Here is a 20,922-nt window from a genome sequence, read left to right on the forward strand (position 1 = left end):
ATCCTCGTCGTCCAATTTGTTTCGGATTATAATAAATATTTGAAAATATTTCGGAAGGTAAAAAAGATGAAGATCTTTTGGAATTTTATAATTCATAATTTTGATTTTTAATCAATCGATAAACGAAGAACGGTAAAGAAAGAATTTGTTTCGGATTATAATAAATATTTGAAAATATTTCGGAAAATAAAAAAGATAAAGATCTTTTGGAATGGAATTTTATAATTCATAATTTTGATTTTTAATTAATCGATAAACGAAGAATGGTAAACAAAAATTTATTTCGGATTATAATAAATATTTGAAAATATTTCGGAAGGTAAAAAAAATATAGAATGGAATTTTATATTTTATAATTTTGATTTTTAATCAATTGATAAACGAAGAATGGTAAACAAAAATTCGTTTCGAATTATAATAAATATTTGAAAATATTTTGGAAGGTAAAAAACATAAAGATCTTATTAGATCTTATAGAATGGAATTTTATATTTTATAATTTTGATTTTTAATTAATCCATAAACGAAGAATGATAAAAAAAAGAATTCGTTTCGAATTATAATAAATATTTAAAAATATTTCGAAAGATAAGAAAAATCTTTTGGAATGGAATTTTATAATTTTGATTTTTAATCAATTGATAAATGAAGAATGGTAAACAAAAATTTATTTCAGATTATAATAAAGAAAAAAAGAATTTGTTTCGGATTATAATAAATATTTGAAAATATTTCGGAAGATAAAAAAGATAAAGATCTTTTGGAATGGAATTTTATAATTCATAATTTTGATTTTTAATTAATCGATAAACGAAGAACGATAAACAAAAATTTATTTCGGATTATAATAAATATTTGAAAATATTTCGGAAGGTAAAAAAAATATAGAATGGAATTTTATATTTTATAATTTTGATTTTTAATCAATCGATAAACGAAGAATGATAAACAAAAATTTATTTCGGATTATAATAAATATTTGAAAATATTTTGGAAGGTAAAAAAGATAAAGATCTTATTAGATCTTATAGAATGGAATTTTATATTTTATAATTTTGATTTTTAATTAATCCATAAACGAAGAATGATAAAAAAAAGAATTCGTTTGGAATTATAATAAATATTTAAAAATATTCCGAAAAATAAGAAAGATTGGAATGGGATTTTATATAATTTTGATTTTTAATTAGTGGAAGAATGATAAAAAAAAAGAATTCGTTTCGAATTATAATAAATATTTAAAAATATTTCGGAAGATAAAAAAGATAAAGATCTTTTGGAATGGAATTTTTTTAATTTATAATTTTGATTTTTAATCAATCGATAAACGCAGAACGGTAAAAAAAAAAAAGAAGAAACGAATTTTTAATTAAGCGAAAACGTTGCCGCGATAAAAATCATGCTTCTCTCGTTCGAACACGATTGCGATAACGCGTGTGTTTCGCGTCGCGTCCCGTTCCCGTTTAAACTAGGAATTCGTATCGCGAAAGGAAGCCGTTTGTTTTGGAAACATTAGGAGAGGGCAAATATACCGATCGGATATTTTCGGATTGCGCATACATAGCGCGTTAGTTATACGTAGTATACGCGGTTATGTTGACCTGAATTCGTCAGTGTTCATTCGAAACGAGTTGATACGCAGTTCGCTTTCCATATTTCCGTGACTATTTTAAAAATTTCAAGATCGATCAGCGTAATTTACGCCGTAGCAGCATCGTGTTGGAGGCGTTGCAGAAGCAGAAATCGAGAAGTACTTTGGAAGTTTTCTCATCAAGTTGGTCGTGTTGCCAAGGTAGGCAGGTATTCGAGAAAAACGTTTTCGATTTTCGCGATTGTTCGCTCATTTGTCAGCCAATTCCCATAACCTAAATCGTTCATCGTGAATTCGCAAACATGTAACCATACTTTCTCTTTTTTATAAATTATTAAAATTCTGCAAGAAAAAATGACGACCCCCCCCAACAACACAACAATTTCAATATTTTCATCGTGACCACCATTCTTCATCACCATGTTTTCCCAATCTTGAAGTTTTTTTCGCACACTGAGAATGGAGTGAGAACACGTTTATTCGAATCGTCTCTCGTACTACGATATCCATTTTCCTTTTCTTTGCGAATAATAATCGTAACGTCTCCGTTTCGTTTCTTTTCTTTTTCCAGAAATTTCCCACCGAACTTCGTCGAAGATTTCCTTAAACTGCACAATAAATATCGAGCTTTTCACAATTCCCCCCCGTTAAAAATCGACGATGAGGTATACACGGGTTTCCTCTTATTTCCTCGGGAAATATTCTTCTCGCAGCGTGGGACTAGCTTTAAACTTACTCGGGCTTGGTTTCGGTTGAAATGAAATATCGTGCACCGTCCGGGGAACCGTCATTGTAGATTTTTTATTATATAAATCCGCGACGAGATTCCGATTCGTAGCGGATAAATTTCGAGACGAGGTTGAAACGTAAACCGGTCAGAATGGAAATATTCCCGAGGCGAATAATTCCATAATCGTTAACGAGTGGAATTCTTTTCAAGTTGAACGAGTTGGCGCAAGAATGGGCGGAGAGACTAGCGAGAAAGGGTATTCTTCAGTACAAATCGGACCCCAAGTACGGCGAAAACATATACATATCCCCGTGGAGGAATTTGCCTTACGATATCAAACCGAAGGATCCATTGGAATCTTGGTTGGTTGAATTCACGTATCTCGAGAAAGAATTACCTTTTATTTCTCTTTTTAAATTTACGATGTTGATTAAATGGTAATAATTTAATTTAGGTATCGAGAGGGTGATTACTACAAATACGGGGATGACGATGCGAAAGGTATGAACGGTGTGTGCAACTTCACTCAACTGGTATGGAAGGACACGAAATCGATAGGACTTGGGATAGCCATCGCTATCAACGGGGCATTTTACTTCGTTTGCTTTTATTATCCCTGTGGCAACATCGTAGGCCAATTCAAGGAGAACGTATTACCACCGATCAAGGTATATTTTTATATATCAATATTTTCAACCAGATATCGTATTTTATTTTTTTCCTTTCTTCAAAATTTAACTCGATTTTCTTCTTCTCCTTTCTTTCTCGAGATTAAATCGATCGCGAAGATTTTCGATCGAAATTAGAAAAGAAAATATGAATAAAGAAGAAGGAAATCGATGAAATCACAGTGTTCGCGATACTCGATGCAGGGGAGGGAACGAAAGTGATAGGAAAAACGGTAGGAATTTTTTGGCAGGGCAAATCGAATCGCGAATGTGTTCTCCAATAACTTTTTGATCGGTCGGGACGATGTTGAATTTCACGAATATTCTTTCCTTCTTTTTTCTCTGCCCCCAAACAGCAATATCCACTAGCTGTCGATATCGTAAACTCTCTCTTTCTGTCTCAAAGACGATCGAGGCGACCGAGTTTCATTCGCTTCGAAATAGATGCGAATCATTGCCGGGGCTTAGCGTTTTTCGGAGACCAGGATCCTTTATCCCTCCAATTTCGTCTCCCTTCGAATTCTTAATGGAGAAGAACTGGATCTACTCTGCTCGAGTCTCCACTCTTTTTAATCCCCATCGACAATGATCGTGCAGATTATTCCACCTCGCGTTTTCGGATTCCCTCGTTTAATCCTCGAGGGAGGGTTTCTAATCGGCGGGAAATTAGAAGGAACCGAGGGGTAGTCGAACCGTGAAATGCGCGTTTTCTCCCTTAGGTAAGTCGATATTTCCACTTTTCCTTTTTCCCATCTCGTCTCACACCTGCTAAGAGATAAGAGCTCGTTTCTCGAACGCGATCGAGAAATAGATTTTCGTCCCTTTTAATCTTGATCCGTTTTCTCCCCCCTTTCGAGATTTTCGTGGCTTACCTGGGAATTGATGCGCGTTATTTCGCGCCTCAGGATGTCCATGTGAGCGTCCTTGCACTCGGGGCAACATTTTTTCTCGCAGTGGACGCAGAGGCTGCAGTAGCTTTTCTCGGAGCAAACGCCGCAACGTTCCATGGTTTGGCCGCTGGTCGGGTCCGGCAGCTCTCCCGTGATCTCGATGTGCAGCTCCAGGAATCGTTGCAGGGTAACGTTGGTCGGGAACGCTTGGACACCCTGCGCGATATATTAACACACGGGGAGTTAACTCGTCTCCTCTCGATCGAATAATCGAATGATTCTCCTTCCGAGAAACGAAAGAAAGAAATTCGAAACTGAGGGAGGGATGGGTAACTTTGATCTCGGGACACGGCTTTTACCTGAAATTGAATTTCATAGAAGGAGAGAGAAAGAAAGAGGGATCGTTTCCAATTGCATTCCTTCCTTCCTTCCTTTCTCCTCCTCCTCCAAGCTTTATCCAACGTTTGTCGTTCGCGTCGCCGCTTTTAATTAAGGACAACCGAGTTACGTTTGATGTCGGTCCACGCTTTCTTTTTTTTTTTTTTACATGTACCGACTGTACACAAGGATATAGAAAGACAAATGGTCGAGAGGCGTCGCTGTGGAGGAACTGCGTGAAATTTTTATCCAATTTAACGAGGGATCGTGCGCGGATCCGTCGTTGAATAAAGACGAGGAAGGGCACGCGAGTTGGATTGGAAATCTTGTTTATATTTAATTTTATACGTTTTATTATTTCAGAGACGAGATCATCGCTGATGTTTTTTCCCTTCCACGAATTTAAACACGTCTTTTCTCTTCCTTTTTTTTTCCGATCGACGCCGTTCGACGAATTTTTTTTTTCTTTTCGTTTTTTAACACGACGAAAGAAATTGGAAAGAAATCCGGATTGAATAAACCTCTCACCTGGTAGGGTATACGATGCTCCGCACGGCATTCCGGGCATTTCACCTGTCGACGCACGTAGTCGACGAGGCCGTCCATACACGGTTCCATGCAGAAGCTGTGCTGACATGGCAATAACTTGGGGTTCCTGTACCGGTCCAGGCATATCGCGCACGTTAGCAGTTGTTCGAACTGCTCCATGCCTGAGGGACATGAAAAAAAAGAGAGAAAAAAGAAACGAGTTTTATTTCGTTATCATCTTCTCGTTAAAAACCCTCTGTCTCGTTAAATCGTACAAAACGAGCGATCCTCGTTATTATATCAAAAAAGGGATTCGTTTTAGTCACAATTTCAACCAATTTCCCTGCAAAAAAAGAAAGAAAAATCCCTTGCGCCACTCCTCGAAATTGCAAAGTCACTCATCCTCGTCATAGCTAATAAATAGTTCAAACGGTGTAATTCACGGCCTGTTGCAATTCGAGATCTCCATTGTGCCAAGTCGTTATTCATCGTGTCGCGCCCGATATCACATTCATTTCGATTTAAATATTTTCTTCTTTTTCTTCTTCTTTTTCTCGATTCGACATCTGGAGCTCGACTCGAGGGAAACATCCCCCTAACCGATTTCCTTTCGTCTTTTCATCTCAAGTTTCTAACCAAGTTTAGGCGTTTTTTCTACCCCTCCTCTCCCCCTAATTCCTCCTCGCGGCCAACGAGACAATGTCAAGTTCTTTCAGTGTCGTTTGCCTCTTCTATTTCGAGACACCGTTATTCATCATCGAAGTTGTCGCCCGAGGAAACAAGTTTGAGCTGTCAAATTTTTACGCGAATCATCGGTTCAATTCATCGGATCGCAATTGGATCGGCTTGGCACCGAATCCACCATTTCGTTACAAAATTCCCTCGATCGATTTATAGCCTCGACAGATCGGTTTCGAAAGAAGCCAGATTAATAATAATCCCCTCGCCCCTCTTCGATCGATGGATGATTTCATTTCTACTTTTCGAAAACGTGAAATCTCGAGCCAAGCAAAATAACGTCCATTAAATCTTCAGAATATCGATTCGAATGGACCTCTTCTTCTTTTTATCCACTATCATCGATCATCATTCACCACAGAAAATAATAATTCTACTTCACATTCGTAAAATTCGTCCCCCGATCATCGAAGAAGAAGAAGAAGAAACATCCAACGAAATGGTTAAATATAAAATCGTGGAAGCGTCGAAGTGTTATTATTCGGGTCGGAGGCAAATCCCATTCTTTCCACTATCGTCGATCATCATTCACCACAGAAAATAATAATTCTACTTCACATTCGTAAAATTCGTCCCCCGATCATCGAAGAAGAAGAAGAAGAAGAAGCATCCAACGAAATGGTTAAATATAAAATCGTGGAAGCGTCGAAGTGTTATTATTCGGGTCGGAGGCGACGATCGGAGCCAAATCCCATTCTTTCGCAACGTGGAGGATACGTGGAAGGCCGTGCCAAGGACCGATCTCTCGAAAGTGGCCACCGCGAAACAGAGGCGGGCCGCCTCTACGTTAGAAAGCATTGTTACACTTAGACCGAACCACTTGTTGATCTTAAAAGCGAATTGCGAGGGGGGGTGCAACAGGCGGGTAGCGCTGTGTTACCAACTTTCATGGATGGAGAGGAGCGTGGTTAATCCTGACGAGCTTAGCCTTAGCAAGCTTTGGCGACTTGATTCGGCTTCCACGAATCTCTGTCTATTTTGACAGAACCGGTTACCTTCGTACGTTACGATGCACCTCCTCGAGGGGAACGAACGTTTCCTTCCCTCGTTTTGCTTTTCCACGAAAAAATAACGAGTCGAAAACGCGAGATCGTTTCATAGTCTCCTCGATTGGACGGGATCTCGAAGCGAAACGATATTTTTGGCAATCGCGTTTGTTCGGAAAGCGACGGAGAGGATCGAGCGCGTGGCTCACGGGAAAATTCGATGAAAAATACATATTGTGGAACAAAGAATGAGCGTATACTTTTGCGTGTTTATTATATTCGACGATACGAAGAGGAATCGAAACGAGGTTGTCGCCTCTCGTTATATTTTCAACGACGGGATTCGACGAGGAGAAATTGTTTCTTTTTTGGGAGAGGAAAGTCGAAACGAGATTTTTGATGATTCTGTTGGATGACTCGTGGAGAAAATACTCGTAAAGAGACGTGGCACGTGGCACGTCGCGTTATTATTTTCGCGCCAAGCGAAAATCGAATGCGGCGTCACGAGCTGATTCAGCCTTTTCCTTTGTCTACTTCGAAACCGATCTGAAATTGTGGGCGTCGTTTCAACGAGTCACGATCCAAATTACTTGGTACTTCATATTTTGTTTGGCTCGACGCGTGGAACACGTGAAACGGGATATTTCTGTTTTATTATGCTTTGGTGCGCGTATATCGTTGTTTGTCAATCGGGATTTTCTCAAATTCTTTCGAAATCGAAAGCTAACTTTGTAGCGATTCAAGTTTTTCTTTACTCACTTATAAGCTGGGAGGAAAACGTTTATAAATATTTATATATATATATATATATATATATAAAAATTCAATTCCTCTTTGTTTCGTTCCCCAATTTTTTTTTCGAAAAAGTTATTCTTCCTCCGACCGAGTCTATTCTCGTCGGAAGCACTTCTTTAAATAACGAGCAATAACAGAGGCTCGGATCAACGGTATAGAGTTTACTTGGAACATACGTACCCAGAGAATTATACGGTAAACTCTCTCCTTCTTCCTTGAAACCAAGTTTCAAAGCGCCGGCATAAAATAAATCCGAGTACTCTCTCTCTCTCTCTCTCTCTCCTCGTCGAACGATAAAAACGGAGCACAGGGAGGAGGAATAAATGAAGAAAAAAGAAAAGAGAAGACAAGAAAAGAAAGAAAGAAACAAAAGTCCCTATTATCGACGAAAACTCCGCGTCGCCTTGTTTGCCGAAGAAGAAACTTTGGCCGAAAGTTTTTCCCCTCTCCTCGAACGAAGAAACTTTATTAAAAAAAACGTGCACAAAATGCTGTATTCACACGCGACACACTCTACGCTCCCATCGATCCATTCATGAACACTCGCCGCTATTCCCTCGGAACCGTTCCTTGTGAAAGAAAGAAAGAAAGGAAGGAAGGAAGGAAGAAAGAATGGAGAGAAGAAAGGAAAAAAAGAAAACGATTAATAAAAAACTGGAAAGTCGAAAAGACTAAGACGCGATCTCGGTCCACGAGATACTGATACTACACACACCGTGCTCGCTGGAATCGGTCGGTCCAGGGTATATACCGACACTTTTCGACGTCAGCGGGGCAGACTTACGCTAGCGAGCCGGGTTCTATACTTAGACGGAGACCTTCGATTTCCGCCGCTACGTTTTCGACGAAAGATCCACGCAAGGAACACACGCACACTTTTAGAATCCACGCACGCGTGCGTGCTCGTTCGTTTGGACACTGTTTGTGGATTTCGAATCGATCGATCTTTCGAAACGAAATTTCGATCGTCAGACGAAGACCTGGACGTAAATTTAACCGACCAATCTTTGAATCGATCTTAACAAAAGATAGAGAATCAATATCTCGAATATATATATATTGAGGAATTGTTGTATTTATGGGGAAAAGGGGTTTGACGATCGGTATGGTTGTTATTAAATTGCGCCCCCCTCCCTCCCTCCCACGCTCGTAGTCGTTGTCAGAATTCCCCGCTCGGATGTCGTTCACTCTAAATTAGCCGCGACAATACCGGATTTGATTTCTAATTTCCAATTGTCCCGTTTTGTAGCCGGAGAGGGGGGGATTGACGAGGGCCGTGTAACGAGCGCCATTTAATAAAGCCTTCTGTTTAACGTCAGCATTAATATGCATTTTGTCGTTTCGACGGAGATCGATGGAAATTCCTATTCAATTTCCTGTCACGGCCCCTCCTCTCCCTCCTCCTCGTTCTCCCTCCCTCCCCCCGCGTATCGAAAATCAATAGGGGACGTGGGTGAAAGTGGACCATCGGTTCCTGCCATTGTTATTTTTCCGCGTCTTTAATTATCGTTCCCGATTTAGAAGGTATTCGCACGTACAACGCCTCGTCTGCCCGTCGCCTCGTGATCTATCATTTATTTATTAATACGTCGACACGTTCGGATAAATTTAAACGGGACGTATTCGCCCGTTCGAATTCGCGTCCCGAAGAGTCTCGAAAAATTCGATGTATTCGACGCTATTCTTTTTTTCTTTTTTCTGCAGAAATTCTGCGCGAAATATTTCGCTCGCGCTCGAAACGAGATCGATCGGAATCGATCGCGTTCTTTATTATCGTGTCGCGCAAACGTATTATTCGCTTGAATGACGGGAAGATTTGTCCCGTAAAAAATGAAAGAACGAAGGAAGGAACGCGTCGTTCGAGAAACGGGTCGATTGGAAATGTTGCGAGTTAACCCGTTTTTTAATCGGAATTAAAAAAACTTGGATGGTGGGGGTGGCACGACGTCACGACGTGAATCGATATCAATTATATTCAATCTGGCGGCACGCCAAGCACCGAGGCCAATATTAAAGGCTAATCCAGATGATCGGATACAGTTGCGCGAGGAAAATTTCACAGAATTGCCCGATCGACTTCTCGTTTCGACATCCGTTTCGATCAACGCGAAATCGAAACCCTGTTTCATTGTCCGTATCTTTCGTACGAAGCATCGTCGACCATAACTTTTTTCCTCCTCTTCTTCCCGTCGATAGATCTTCCTTTATAACCCCCATTATAAATTTACCTCCCAATTTTCGACGTTACACTCGTTCCATTTAACCCCCTCCTCTCCCATCAACATCGTTAACCCAGCACGAGCAAGGAGAGGAGTGAATCCGCGTTGTCTCCTCTCCTCCCAAACAAGATAAATTAGAATTGGAGCAAATTGGTTGAAGGTATCCCTTGGTGGGACATTATTAGGCGACCGGTTACGAGGTTTGGAGCGCGAAAAAGTTTTCGGTGCCAGAAATAGTGGCGTTAGTTGTTTGCCGATCGCGATTCAACGTTCGTTCCTATTAGCGTCGTCGAAGATCGGAACGAAGATCCGATGCTAAAGTTAGCAGCCGCGCCTCGGCCTTCTCCAGCGCTGCGTATTCTTCAGGGCGGAGAAGCTCTTAGAATAGACCCGCCAGCACCGCTCCGCTTTTCTTATCGACCCGAGCCTTTTCTCTCGTCGGCAACGCAGCTCTCTACACGCCAGTTTACCAGGTGGCTGTTTTCGACTCCGGCCGGCAAAAGCTCGGTCGACGAAGGGGTCGATAAGCGGGAATTTTCTTACCTAACGGTGGTGCCACGGGGATAAGTTTCGTTTAATCGAATCCCATTGTGATCATGTTAAAGGAATAACGAAAGCTCTATTATCGCAACAACTCTTCAAATTAATCCTTTCGACTGGAAGTCGTTCATTTGGAAACATCATTCTTTCAATTTTCGGAGATCGAAGAGAAGAGATCGTGAAAGTATCGATCGATAATTCATCCAGGTGGGATGGAGTATCTAGGAGGGAGCACGAAATAAAAATTGCTCGTGAGGAATTTCATACCGAAGATCCGCCCAAGAATTTATGGAACGCCTGTGACAAAGTTGTGTAACATCGCGGATACCGTTGTATCGTCGGTTTATAAAAATCCCCTACTTTTTTTTTATCGATCCCACAGTTTTTTGCATAATCGTGTCGCGATACGATATTCGAATTCGATCGACACGTACGCGATTTCCTATTTCCTTATCGGATTCGAATCGAAAATGTTTCCGCTTATACGTTCGATCTCGGATTCGCTCGACGAATTGAAATTTTCTTTCCGATTTTCTTTCCCGTTACGAGCGTGTTTCATCCATCCAAGCCTCTCAATTCCAAGATATAATTACGAGAGAGATTTGGTCGAGTAGTGTCGTTGATTCATTATGGATTACGTTAAATATTCCTGTCGAGCCGTGGAGGGATCGAAAACGCTCGACTCGAAATCTATTTAACAAAACTACGTCTATTTATCAGCATCGACGAACCATTGTTTCCACGAACCATACGTTTCAACCAGCCTCCCTTCGCTCTCCGTATCGATTTCTCTCGACGAGAGAAAAAGAGAGAGAGAGAGAAAAAATTCTCTACACGTCTCGTATTTTGTTGCCCTTTCCCAGCTTTCTAATTGACAAATGCCCGGCCCGAACGTAGTAGTCCCTATCCAGGATAAATCTATATGAATTTTTCCACTGTCGAAAGTAGCAGAGGCTGAAAGCTTACTTTCCCCGCTAGCCTTTAGCCCCTTCCCCTCTTCCTTTTCCCCAGCGTATTTTCTCGCCTTTTCTTATACTTTCTCGCTATTTTTCCCTCTCCTCGCTCGCGCTTCATCCTATCCCCCTCGCTTTATTTCACTCGTCACATTCAATTTCCGCGTTAACGGGGAAACCATTACTCATCTCTTTTTGCGTATCTCATCCCCCTATTGGCATCGATCCGTTGATCATTCGAAAATTCTCTTCTTAGGGGATAAGTTGATCCGCGCCACGGTTTCTCTATTTCTTTCTCGAGTCGACTCTCCTCTTTCGTTTCGTTATTATACGCCTCTTATTTCTTCTGAATTCATCTAATTTAAGCCGTTAAAGTTTGCATAACGATTGTTATAACGATTAACGTGTGTTGCAACTTCTTTTCTACCAGCTGTTTAGAGTTAAAAGAGGAGGAGGAGGAGGAGGAGGAGGAGGAGGAGGCGTTGTCTAAAATTGCAGAAAGGATAATCGAGAATTGCGTGCACGTATAATTCGAGTAATTGCGAAAGTTTTCCACAATTCGTTCCCGCGAATTGCTATCTTTTCACGACGAATTTCGTTCGAATAACAACCGTGTCCAGCTTCTTTTTTCTCCCCTCCTCGCCAGGGGGCAGTTTCCATTGCGAGTCAAAGTGGTTTCGCTGCAGTGTATTTCGTACCTCCCCTCCTCTCCCCTGGAAATGTTTTTTCAACAATTCGACTCGAAATTCCGCTGGATAAAGAGGAGGGAGGGGAGGAGAGGCAGCATTGCTGGAGGGGATATAAATGGGCCCCGCAATTTTTCACCAAAGGAAAAGATAAACACGAGTTACTACGCGCCGTTTGCTTTTCTTCTACGGGTCTGTTCGTGCGAATCCATCGAGGCATGGGACGTTGGTAAGAAAGTTTTCTTCCCGGTTTGGTTTTTCTTCTTTTTAGCCTTCTTCTTTTCCCTTCCCCTTGGGAGAGAGAGTGGAGAATGAATTGTATCCACGGTTTTTTCGAGGCGGTGCGTTATTATCGCGCGCGACAATCGCACGCTCGAGAAACTTTCTCAACGCGTTCGAGAGAAATCGCTTTCGATTCCGCCGCGAAATCTTCGTCTAATCTTTTCTTCTCTCAGTGTGTTGTTATATTCATCGAAAACGATGCATGCAGAAGATGTCTTCTACGTCGAGGAGCCTGTATAATCTGTAAAGACTGTCCTCTTTCATGGATCATCGCACGATGACTTTTTTTTCTCTCTTTCTCGTTGGAAGACCAGAAAAGCGATTCAGTGGAGGCAACAAGGTGTTTTTTTTATGATGAGAGTATCAAGGAGAGGAAACAACGTTGAGGAAGGGGAAGATATATTGCAAAATGGAGAAATATCCGTGGAATTAATTCGAGAAGACAGGCTTGAAATCCTCCTCTTCGATAGGATTTTCATTATTCGTTCGAACAACTTGGAAATATTTTCAACGTAGTCATCCGGGTTATAAAAAGATTGAAATTTGACAGAAGCATCGGCGAGAGGAAACAATGGTCGAAAAGCAACAGCTTTGATTTACGTTCCAACAATTTTTTCAAACTTTCGTCGAACTCGTGGCAAACCTCCATAGACTGTCTCTCGTTTCTCTCTCTCTCATTCCTTTTTTCTTCCCTTCCTTTCATTTTTTCCCTTCCCCTCGCCACTTCGTTTGATAACGGAGGGTCGGGCAATATTTTAAACAACGTCACATCGTTTTGCCCGTCAGCGTTGCGGAATCGTGGCATTTAATATAAAAAATCCTACTCTCTCTCTTTCTGTCCCTCTTTCTACCCCTTCCTCACACCCTTTTGCCTCCTTTTTCTTTCTTTTTTCCTTCCCTCCGTTCCTTCGCGGAAATCATCCCTCGCACGGCCACGTGCAAGAAGAAGAGGAAAAAGCCAGAGGAGAAGAAAGAAGAAGAAAAGAAGCGCTATCGCCGCAGGGCGATGGTGGCACGCGATACGAGGAAGGAAGGAAGATTTGCGAGCGCCGCTGGCCGCCGCACGACGCGATCGCAACGGCGCAATAACAAAACAAAGGAGATTTAAAGGGTTGTTTGCCGGCTTTGTTTATCGCGTTACGAGCTCCGCTTCTTCCGTTTGCACTTTCTTTCACCCTCCGGAGAGGGTGCGGAATAAATAGTAGAGTAAAAATGGTCGGAGGAATCGCGGCGGGGATGTTTGCCCTCGGACAATGATAATTTCGAGAGTTAGGTTCCGAGAGGTTCGTTAAGGGAGCATTCGTAATGGAGTAATTAGAATTCACGTCAGGTCCCGTTTAATATTTCACCACTCTCTCTCTCTCTCTCTCTCCCGTGTTTCTGATTCAAACAGCCTGATTTATCTAAGTTTTCCGGGCGAAGCAACCGTTTTGGTTGAAAAATTTATTACGTTTCGTAGCCGTAAAGGGTGAGGGAACGAGGACTATGTTTCAAGCCACGCCGTTTCCCTCTGTTCTGTTCTGTTCTGGACTCTGTTATCGAGGAGGGGAAAGGAGAGAAAGGGAAAAGAGAAAGAGAGAAAGATTCGATAAATTATCGTAACCTAGCTTTTTTTCTTTTTCTTTTTTTCTTACGACGCTATCCTTAATCGACAGTGGGGCGTAAATTGCGACCGATCAAACTTTGAACGACACAGATTCGTTTATCCGCGAATCTTTACCCTCTTTCCCTCTCATTTCTCTTTCCCCCCTCCCTCATTTTCGATAAATAGAACTCGCCGCCCCTATCCTCGAATGTTTAATTACGAGATGTTCCAATATTGACGCTCGTTCGACGTACCCGATGTCGATGAGTTTCCAACAATGGGATCTTATAACTTCCGCGTATAATTTCCGTGAAAATCATCGTCAGTTCGAACTTGAAATTTCAGACAATTCAGATGGGGACAAAAGTTGAAGCGGACGATATTCCGTTCTTTGCCTAATCGCGTAATCATACAAACCTTCTTCTTTATTATATATTTCTTCGCATCAACGAATCGAAAGAACGCGATTGATAAGAAGACTGACTTGTGCGCGTTTTCTTTTCTTAAACGTGAGATTATCCACGAATCAAAAAACGAGGGAGGGACGATTGATAACGAATCGAACGAACGCGGTTGATAAGAAAACTGATTTCTGCGCGTTTTCTTTCCTCCCCCTTTTTTTCTTAAACGTGAGATTATCCACGAATCGAAAAACGAGGGAGGGTCGATTGATACAAGAAAGGAGGAGGGGAGGAGGGGGATTCAATTAATGTCACGGACCAGCTCGAGAAGTCAATTAAAAATTTCTCGAGACTCCGCGATTCCGTGTTCCTTCCCTTTCGAGGAAGAAGTTTTGAATGGATTCTTAATTGGATTATATGACGGATAGTTAATTAATTTCGCGGTGGAAGCCACGGCCATTCGTGAAATGCACTCGATTAATATCGAACCCGGTTATAAAACGAGGCGCGGCCATTTATCTCGAAGCTCCCCTTCGCTCTTCTTTGCAATTCTAATATTTCTCTTCCATCGTCCGTTAATTACTCGTTGTAAGTAAGTAAGTATTTCACTGGAGAGGAAAGAGGAATGGAGGCGAGGATAGAATTGAACGCGGTTGATCGTTCGATCGCGATTGATCCCTGATCTCCACTTCTCCCTTCTTTCCAAAGAAACTCGGAAACAACTTTCATTCGTCTTAAAGAGATTTTCGCCGCGGATGATTTATATTTTCGAGGTGCCCAATAATTTATATTTATTGTAGAGTTTTTTTCCGATTAATTCGACGCCATTGTGCGAACTTCTTCTCTTTATTCGGAGGGAAGTGGGTCGTTACGACAATACGCCAGAATCGAAACTATGCCGAGTCGAGTCGGAGAGGAGGAGATAATGATCGTGCTTCGCATTGTTAATCTTAATTAACGGCTCGGCGCGGACGCACAATATCGGTAAGAAGTTGTTGCCGCCTTTTTTATTCGAACGAAATTGCACACGGGGAAAGTTTAACTTAATTGGACGGAGGCCACCCCCGAGAAGGCTCGAGATAGAGATTCTCCCTCGAATAAAGTGAGAGATCTCTTTCTTTTTTTCGGTCGGGATCGAGGAGAGGGGGGAAAGGAAGGGTCTGGGACAATAACCGTGGACAAAGACCGTCGCTTCTCGGCCATTTTCTATGCCGTTCTCCTCTTTTGTTTTCATCGATTCGCTTTAAAGCGAATACCCTTTCTTCATTAACGATGCGCGAACGATTGATCGTCGATAGATGAGAGAATCCTTGACGGAAGCTGGATTAAAAGATGGGAATTTCCTCGAATAATAATAATAATAACGTTTCTCCTTCGTATTCCACGCGTTTTGTGCCTCTTCTCGTCCCGGAAATATTCGAACGAACGTTTATCGAAGCGAATCGACGACGCTAATTCGTCGTCTTCTTCAATCCTCCCTCTTCAACCCCTTCTCTCGAGAAAGTTGTTACACAGCTATAGCGGTTTTCGTTATTGCTAATGCAAGAGCTCGAACATCGGCCCGTTTTAGACAGATTTGAATAATGCATAAAGGATCGTTCCCTTCCCCCCCCGCTATCGTTCGTATAAAATTATTCAGAAGAGCAGTCTGTTTCGCTTTCGCCGCTTATTATTGCGGAATATAATTAAATCGTCGTTTTCTTTAACAACTTTATTATTATTCGAGCAAATCGAAAATCAACTAAATACGATTCATCTACCATCCTGAGAAGAGGTGAATTCCGCGATTTTTCCCCCGTCGTCGAAAAATTCGCCTCACGGAATTGCATAATTGCATAATATTTACAAACTTCCCCTAGCTTGGGGTCGATTATTTATTTTAATTTACATCTCTCCGCCTTGTTCCACGCTTCAAACATTGTAATCGATGCGAATTAATATACGCTGTAGGCCAATAAATTATCGAGGAGGAAGAGAATCTCCTCCCTCCATCATTGCAAAAGTATAACGCATTCGTGTAACGGGATATTCCTTGTATATCTCGCCATTATATTATTGTTTCATGGGATTTTCGCAATGAAGACGAGCTTTGTTCCCGATCGATTCAACTTTGAAAAGTTCGAGACGAAAGGGTGAAGAGGAGTAAAAGGAGAGAGCGAGAGAGAAACAGAATTCCCCTCGACGCGTTAAGCATTCAGAGCTTCCTTGGCGAGCACGCGACTCGTTCAAAGGGCGGTGTATCCCCCACGAAGGGAGCGCGTGGTCCGTGGTTGTAGAAATAATAAGAGGGCAGCCTCCCCTCTAAGATTCTTTGAAAGAAAGTCGCGCGTTAAGTGAAGGCACGCTTTGTAGCCTTTTCGAAGCGACGACGCTCTATTATTCCGGAGCGTTTCTATGAAAACTCTCTGGTAACTGGTAACCAGAGAGGGGGATGCGAGTTTTTAAAGAATAATGGCGGATGGATAAAACACATGGGGGGAGGAGATGTTAGTCTTCGTCGTTGAACGTTGAACGCTTTGTCGCGTTGTTCTGGGCGAAATAAAAGAAGGAAAGGAAATGGAAGAAAGAAGGGACATGTTGGAGATGAAGAGACGCGTCGTCCAAACGCACGAAGGGATGATTATATCCGCGTTTTACGTCACGGCTTTGCCACGTCCTTAACTCGCTCTCCTCAAACGCACCGCCGTTCAAATATCGATCTTCTATTTTCCATCAAAGCGGAATCTTACGTGCTTTTGTATTCACCTCTCGCGAAATTTCGAACGATAACTTCGGTTCGTCTCGTGGAAATAAGCTTTACCCGGTTTCTTTTCTTTTTCTTACCTTTACTCCAAAGTTTATGCGTCGATAAAGGTTCAACAAGTCGATCGTTCTCGAAAAAGAAACGAGCTTTCCTTTAATAAGGGAAGGAAAATTAATTTTGGAGAATCGAGTAGAATGGAAAACGCGCAATTTCCAGCCGCGTTATTCATCCGTTTCCCTTTTTCATGATTGTTCTCTCTCTCTCTCTCTTTCGATTTTCTAATGGAAAGATTCGTTTGGAACGATTTCGTTCAATTCATTGTAATTTGTGGCCAATGTTCGCGTTCTTTCCATCTCGATATGACGATATAATTACATTTCCCCGCGGTTAATCAATTAAATCTATTATCCTGAATTTACCCAATTCAGGATACTTGGTGGATTAACCAGAGGTGGAATGAAGGCATCGTATACGCACCAAGACTCGCTGCATATTCCCCTGCATGCACGATTTGCATGAGAATCGGAAGAACGCGGTAAGCCTTGAAAGGAATCGAGGGAAGAACGTCATAAATCGAAGACGGATCCTCCTCCTTCTTAATTTCCTTTTCAATCCTTTTCACTAATCCTCGGGGCAAAAAAAGAAAAAGAAAAGGAAAAAGTAGGGTATCGTGTCAGATCGAAACGGTATTTTTCGTTATTTCGATATATCTAGCTCTTTTTTCGATTCTTCTTTTTTTTCCTCCCCTCCTTTATCATCGATTTATCGTGATTGCTCGAGGAGAGAGGGGAGAAGAGCAGCGTAATTCAGAAGAAAAAAGAAGATGGAGGATATAAGCGGGCTTCTTCGATAACGATCGTGACTCTATCATTAGTTGTATCGCGTTGCAACGTGAACTTAGCCTCGAGCGATTCGTTACAGAGCTGTCGCTTGTCCAGTATCTGGAAACCTGTGATGAATCCTAACACCCAGGATAATCGTTGAAATTTTAGAAATGATCCTATCCCCTGATACAATTCGCATGATCGATTTTTATATATGTTTAACATTCGACGTACAAGGAAAACGTTTAACACGTTTAACATATTTCGCATGCATGCTCGTCGCGTCGAGCTTTGAAATTCGATCTTTTGTCTCGATCGCAGGGAAGATGGTTTCCCGAATGTGAAACGCAACTCCCCTATTTAATTTGAAATTTAAAAATGTTGAAATTCGGGTGCTCGAAAAACGAAGGGAGTAGTAAATTTAAATTTTTATCCAAGTTGAATTTAAATTTTTCAACAACGGTCGAATTCTTTTAAAATTTAAATTGAAATTGGAGGCAGGGGTCCCATCGGCGTGCGCGAGAGCCAAATTGGCGCAACACGTCCCCGACGCCTAAATCTGTACCCAAACGGATACAGGGCTGGTTTAAATCGGCCAAAAATTGAATCGTTCCACGCGCATCCGACGAATACGAGTGGATAAACTCTCGAAGCGTTCGCCCTTTTTCACGCTCTTTTACCGCTTTGCTTCTTCCCTTCCCTCTTCCTTTTCTCCTCCTCTCCCTTCGTGAGAGCATCGCGAAAGCATTGGTTGGAGCTGGACTGAAAAGGGTGCAGTGGACTAACGAGGTGTAGCCAGCCGCGTAATAAATGTCGCGCGAGAAAGAAAGCACGTGCAACTTTTCATCTCGCAGAAAAAATCTGGATAATCCGAGATATTATTTAGAGAGGCGAATATTCGGCTTTTCCTTTGCATTCCGTTTTCGTTTCACTCTCTTTCGCTCTTTCTTTCTTTTCTTCTTCTCCTTTTCCCTTTTAATACGGACATCATCATCGTAATTACCGCGTTGCCTCGTTGTTTTTTTAACGTTGCACCGTGCCAATTTATTCATCGATCGGGAATGGCACACTTCTCCCCCGGGGTGCCAAACGTACACAAGTGATTACGTTTAATTATTTCTTCGATTGAAATAATTAATTTTCATTCATGATACAGAGGGAGCGAAATGCATCGAGTTGATTAAACGGATACAAACGAACAATGAATACGAAGCCGAGTGATTAAATAGGGAAGAATGATAAGGGCAACGTGTCGATAGTGGAGGGAGGCACGTTCAGTTTGTGCAATTTTCGAGTATCGATGATTGTATCACGAGGGAAGAAGAAGAAAAAAGAAAGAAAGATCGAAAAATCATCGTTTGAAATTGATAATAGAATTTTTATTCGTGGTCGAACGAGCTGTGTTGTTAAATTAATACAATAATAATACGCGAAATATTATTAATCTCACCGCCGTATTGTGTTTATCGACACAGACTCGGTCTATAATCTATAATCCCTATTTCTTTCGTTTCCTTTGAAACGAAAGAATCATAATATTTACGCGATTCTAACTGCGTAGTCGCTTTCAGTATTCGGATTTCCATCGCAAACGGAACACCACGTTCCCCGGAGTGAGCGTAAGAGGAGCGAGTAAAATTTGAAATCTGACCGATTTTTTCGCCATCTCTCCTCTCGTGCATTCGTCTCGTTCCTTGCGGATTTATTACCGCGTCGGCTTCCTTTTCGTCTTCGCGATTCTCTCGATCGGTTGAAAAATCTCACAAATTGGGTGAAGGATAGAGCCGAGAAGGGACTTGTCGTCGGGAAAAGAACTCGAATCCTCGACTAAAACTCGGTTAAAAAAGCCCATCACGAGATTTGTAAACGAATTTCTCAGATTCTTTAACAATTAATAAATGAGACGAAACTTGGTTTAACGAAGGAGGAATTCGGAACACATCCTTGTCTTTGATGATGATGACGACGACGATTAAAGGAAACGCTCGAAATTATTTCTCGTCGAAGCTCGTAAAGAGATTTACGAAAATACCCACGTTTCTATCGACTAATATACAAAGTGATTATATTTCGAAGTTTCGTGATATTAAAGCAACGATTTCTTTCGTTGTCTCTCTCCTTCCCGGAGCAAGAAAATTAAATGGAAAAGGAATTTTTCACGCGGAGAGGATTATGGTCGGGAGAGGAAGTCGTCGAAGATTCATCGGAACCACCGGAGTGTTTTCCTTGATGAAAAATGGATTTTCATCTGTACGAATGCGTCGCACATGTCCACCGCGAGCACCGAATACAAGGAATCTATTTTTCTTCCTCGAATCGACTTTTGCCTCTCCCCTCTTTTTTGTCTGGGAATGATTTACAACCAAGAATCGAAATGCGACGTAACGTTTGACGAACGTCCATTATCCTTTGTTAATATTTCAACGTAATAAATTACGCGATAAAAACTCTCGAATTCTTGGAGAGAAAGGAATTAATAAAGCTGGAAATTTAATCGATACATTAATTACCCAATTGATCAAAGCCGGGATACACACTAATAATATTCGTCTCGAAACGGAAGAATGACGTTGAACGAAGAACAACTTGTTTGTGTCGAATGAAAGTAACCATCTTCTAATGTGGAGTGCAACGCACTCTGGTTAAAAACTTTGAATCGAGGATGATATTTGGTGCGTGTATTGGTGAAAAAGTGCAATTTCTTTCGTGGAAAAGAGAAGGAAGCGAGAGGAGGTGATATCGGATCGGTGGCGCGTGGAAACTTAATTCGAAGGATAATTCAAACGCGGGGAGGGAATTTATTTTCAGACGGAGGCGCGCGATCATACGTGACTTTTGATGGATCGGTTCGATTATCAACAGTTCGGTACGTTCATTCTTATCGGGGAGGAACGGGAATTGGCTTTATATAAAGCGGACTGGGTCACGGGTAACGAATGTACGTACACGTGTAACGAATGTTTAAATTCGAATTGTAGATTCCCCGGATGACGTTTGTCTTTGAAACACCCTCCCGGAGCTGAATTTATCCCGCTCTGTACGCTCTGCTGCATTTCCCGCGAAAGCCTTTCTTTTTTTTTTTTTTTTTCTTCTCCGCGTCGGATCGATCGATCGTTAAACGTTCGAGCAAACAACTTTTAGATCGGTCGGGAACGATTGTCTTTAAAATTTTTCCTTTCTTGTGCACCTTTTTTGCGCCTTGTTGGGAGTAAGGGTCGAATTAAGGGTGGAAATCGAGGGTAGAAAAAAGGAGGAGAGAAAGGGAAAAGGGGGAATTAATTAGTGAAATGGGACGGTGGCGCGTTTAAATGCGCTAATTTGGGAGGGGGAGGGGGAGGGGGGAGAAGTTTGCTCGAAACGCAACCTTTCGCGTGTGCTGTTTTTT

The 20,922-nt window shown here is 41.7% G+C and overlaps 2 protein-coding genes across 10 annotated transcripts in view; one reads left to right on the plus strand and one right to left on the minus strand.

Annotated features, from left to right (window-relative positions):
* Nucleotides 1-20,922, minus strand: part of LOC408420 (RING finger protein nhl-1) — a 44,545-nt gene that overhangs the window by 18,070 nt on the left and 5,553 nt on the right. For 8 of the 9 annotated variants that reach the window (XM_016915809.2, XM_016915808.2, XM_016915805.2 and 5 more), the window contains 2 exons: nucleotides 4,786-4,967; nucleotides 3,862-4,095 (listed from right to left, as the gene is read on the minus strand). In XM_016915809.2, the coding sequence (XP_016771298.2) occupies nucleotides 3,862-4,095; nucleotides 4,786-4,965 (414 nt within the window). In that variant the 5' untranslated portion in view covers nucleotides 4,966-4,967. Of the gene's footprint in view, nucleotides 1-3,861; nucleotides 4,096-4,785; nucleotides 4,968-7,484; nucleotides 7,872-20,922 lie in introns of those variants that run through there. The other variant, XM_016915807.2, reaches the window with a different exon arrangement.
* The window catches only part of LOC113218548 (cilia- and flagella-associated protein 251-like), a 38,805-nt gene continuing 19,205 nt past the window's right edge, over nucleotides 1,323-20,922 (plus strand). Inside the window, exons 1-3 of the mRNA XM_026444843.1 lie at nucleotides 1,323-1,792; nucleotides 2,532-2,683; nucleotides 2,776-2,989. Coding sequence (XP_026300628.1) covers nucleotides 2,825-2,989 — 165 coding nt within the window. The 5' untranslated portion in view covers nucleotides 1,323-1,792; nucleotides 2,532-2,683; nucleotides 2,776-2,824. The remainder of the gene's footprint in view (nucleotides 1,793-2,531; nucleotides 2,684-2,775; nucleotides 2,990-20,922) is intronic.

The sequence above is a fragment of the Apis mellifera genome, linkage group LG13 (assembly GCF_003254395.2).
Source record: "Apis mellifera strain DH4 linkage group LG13, Amel_HAv3.1, whole genome shotgun sequence".
NCBI classification, from domain to species: Eukaryota; Metazoa; Arthropoda; class Insecta; order Hymenoptera; family Apidae; genus Apis; species Apis mellifera.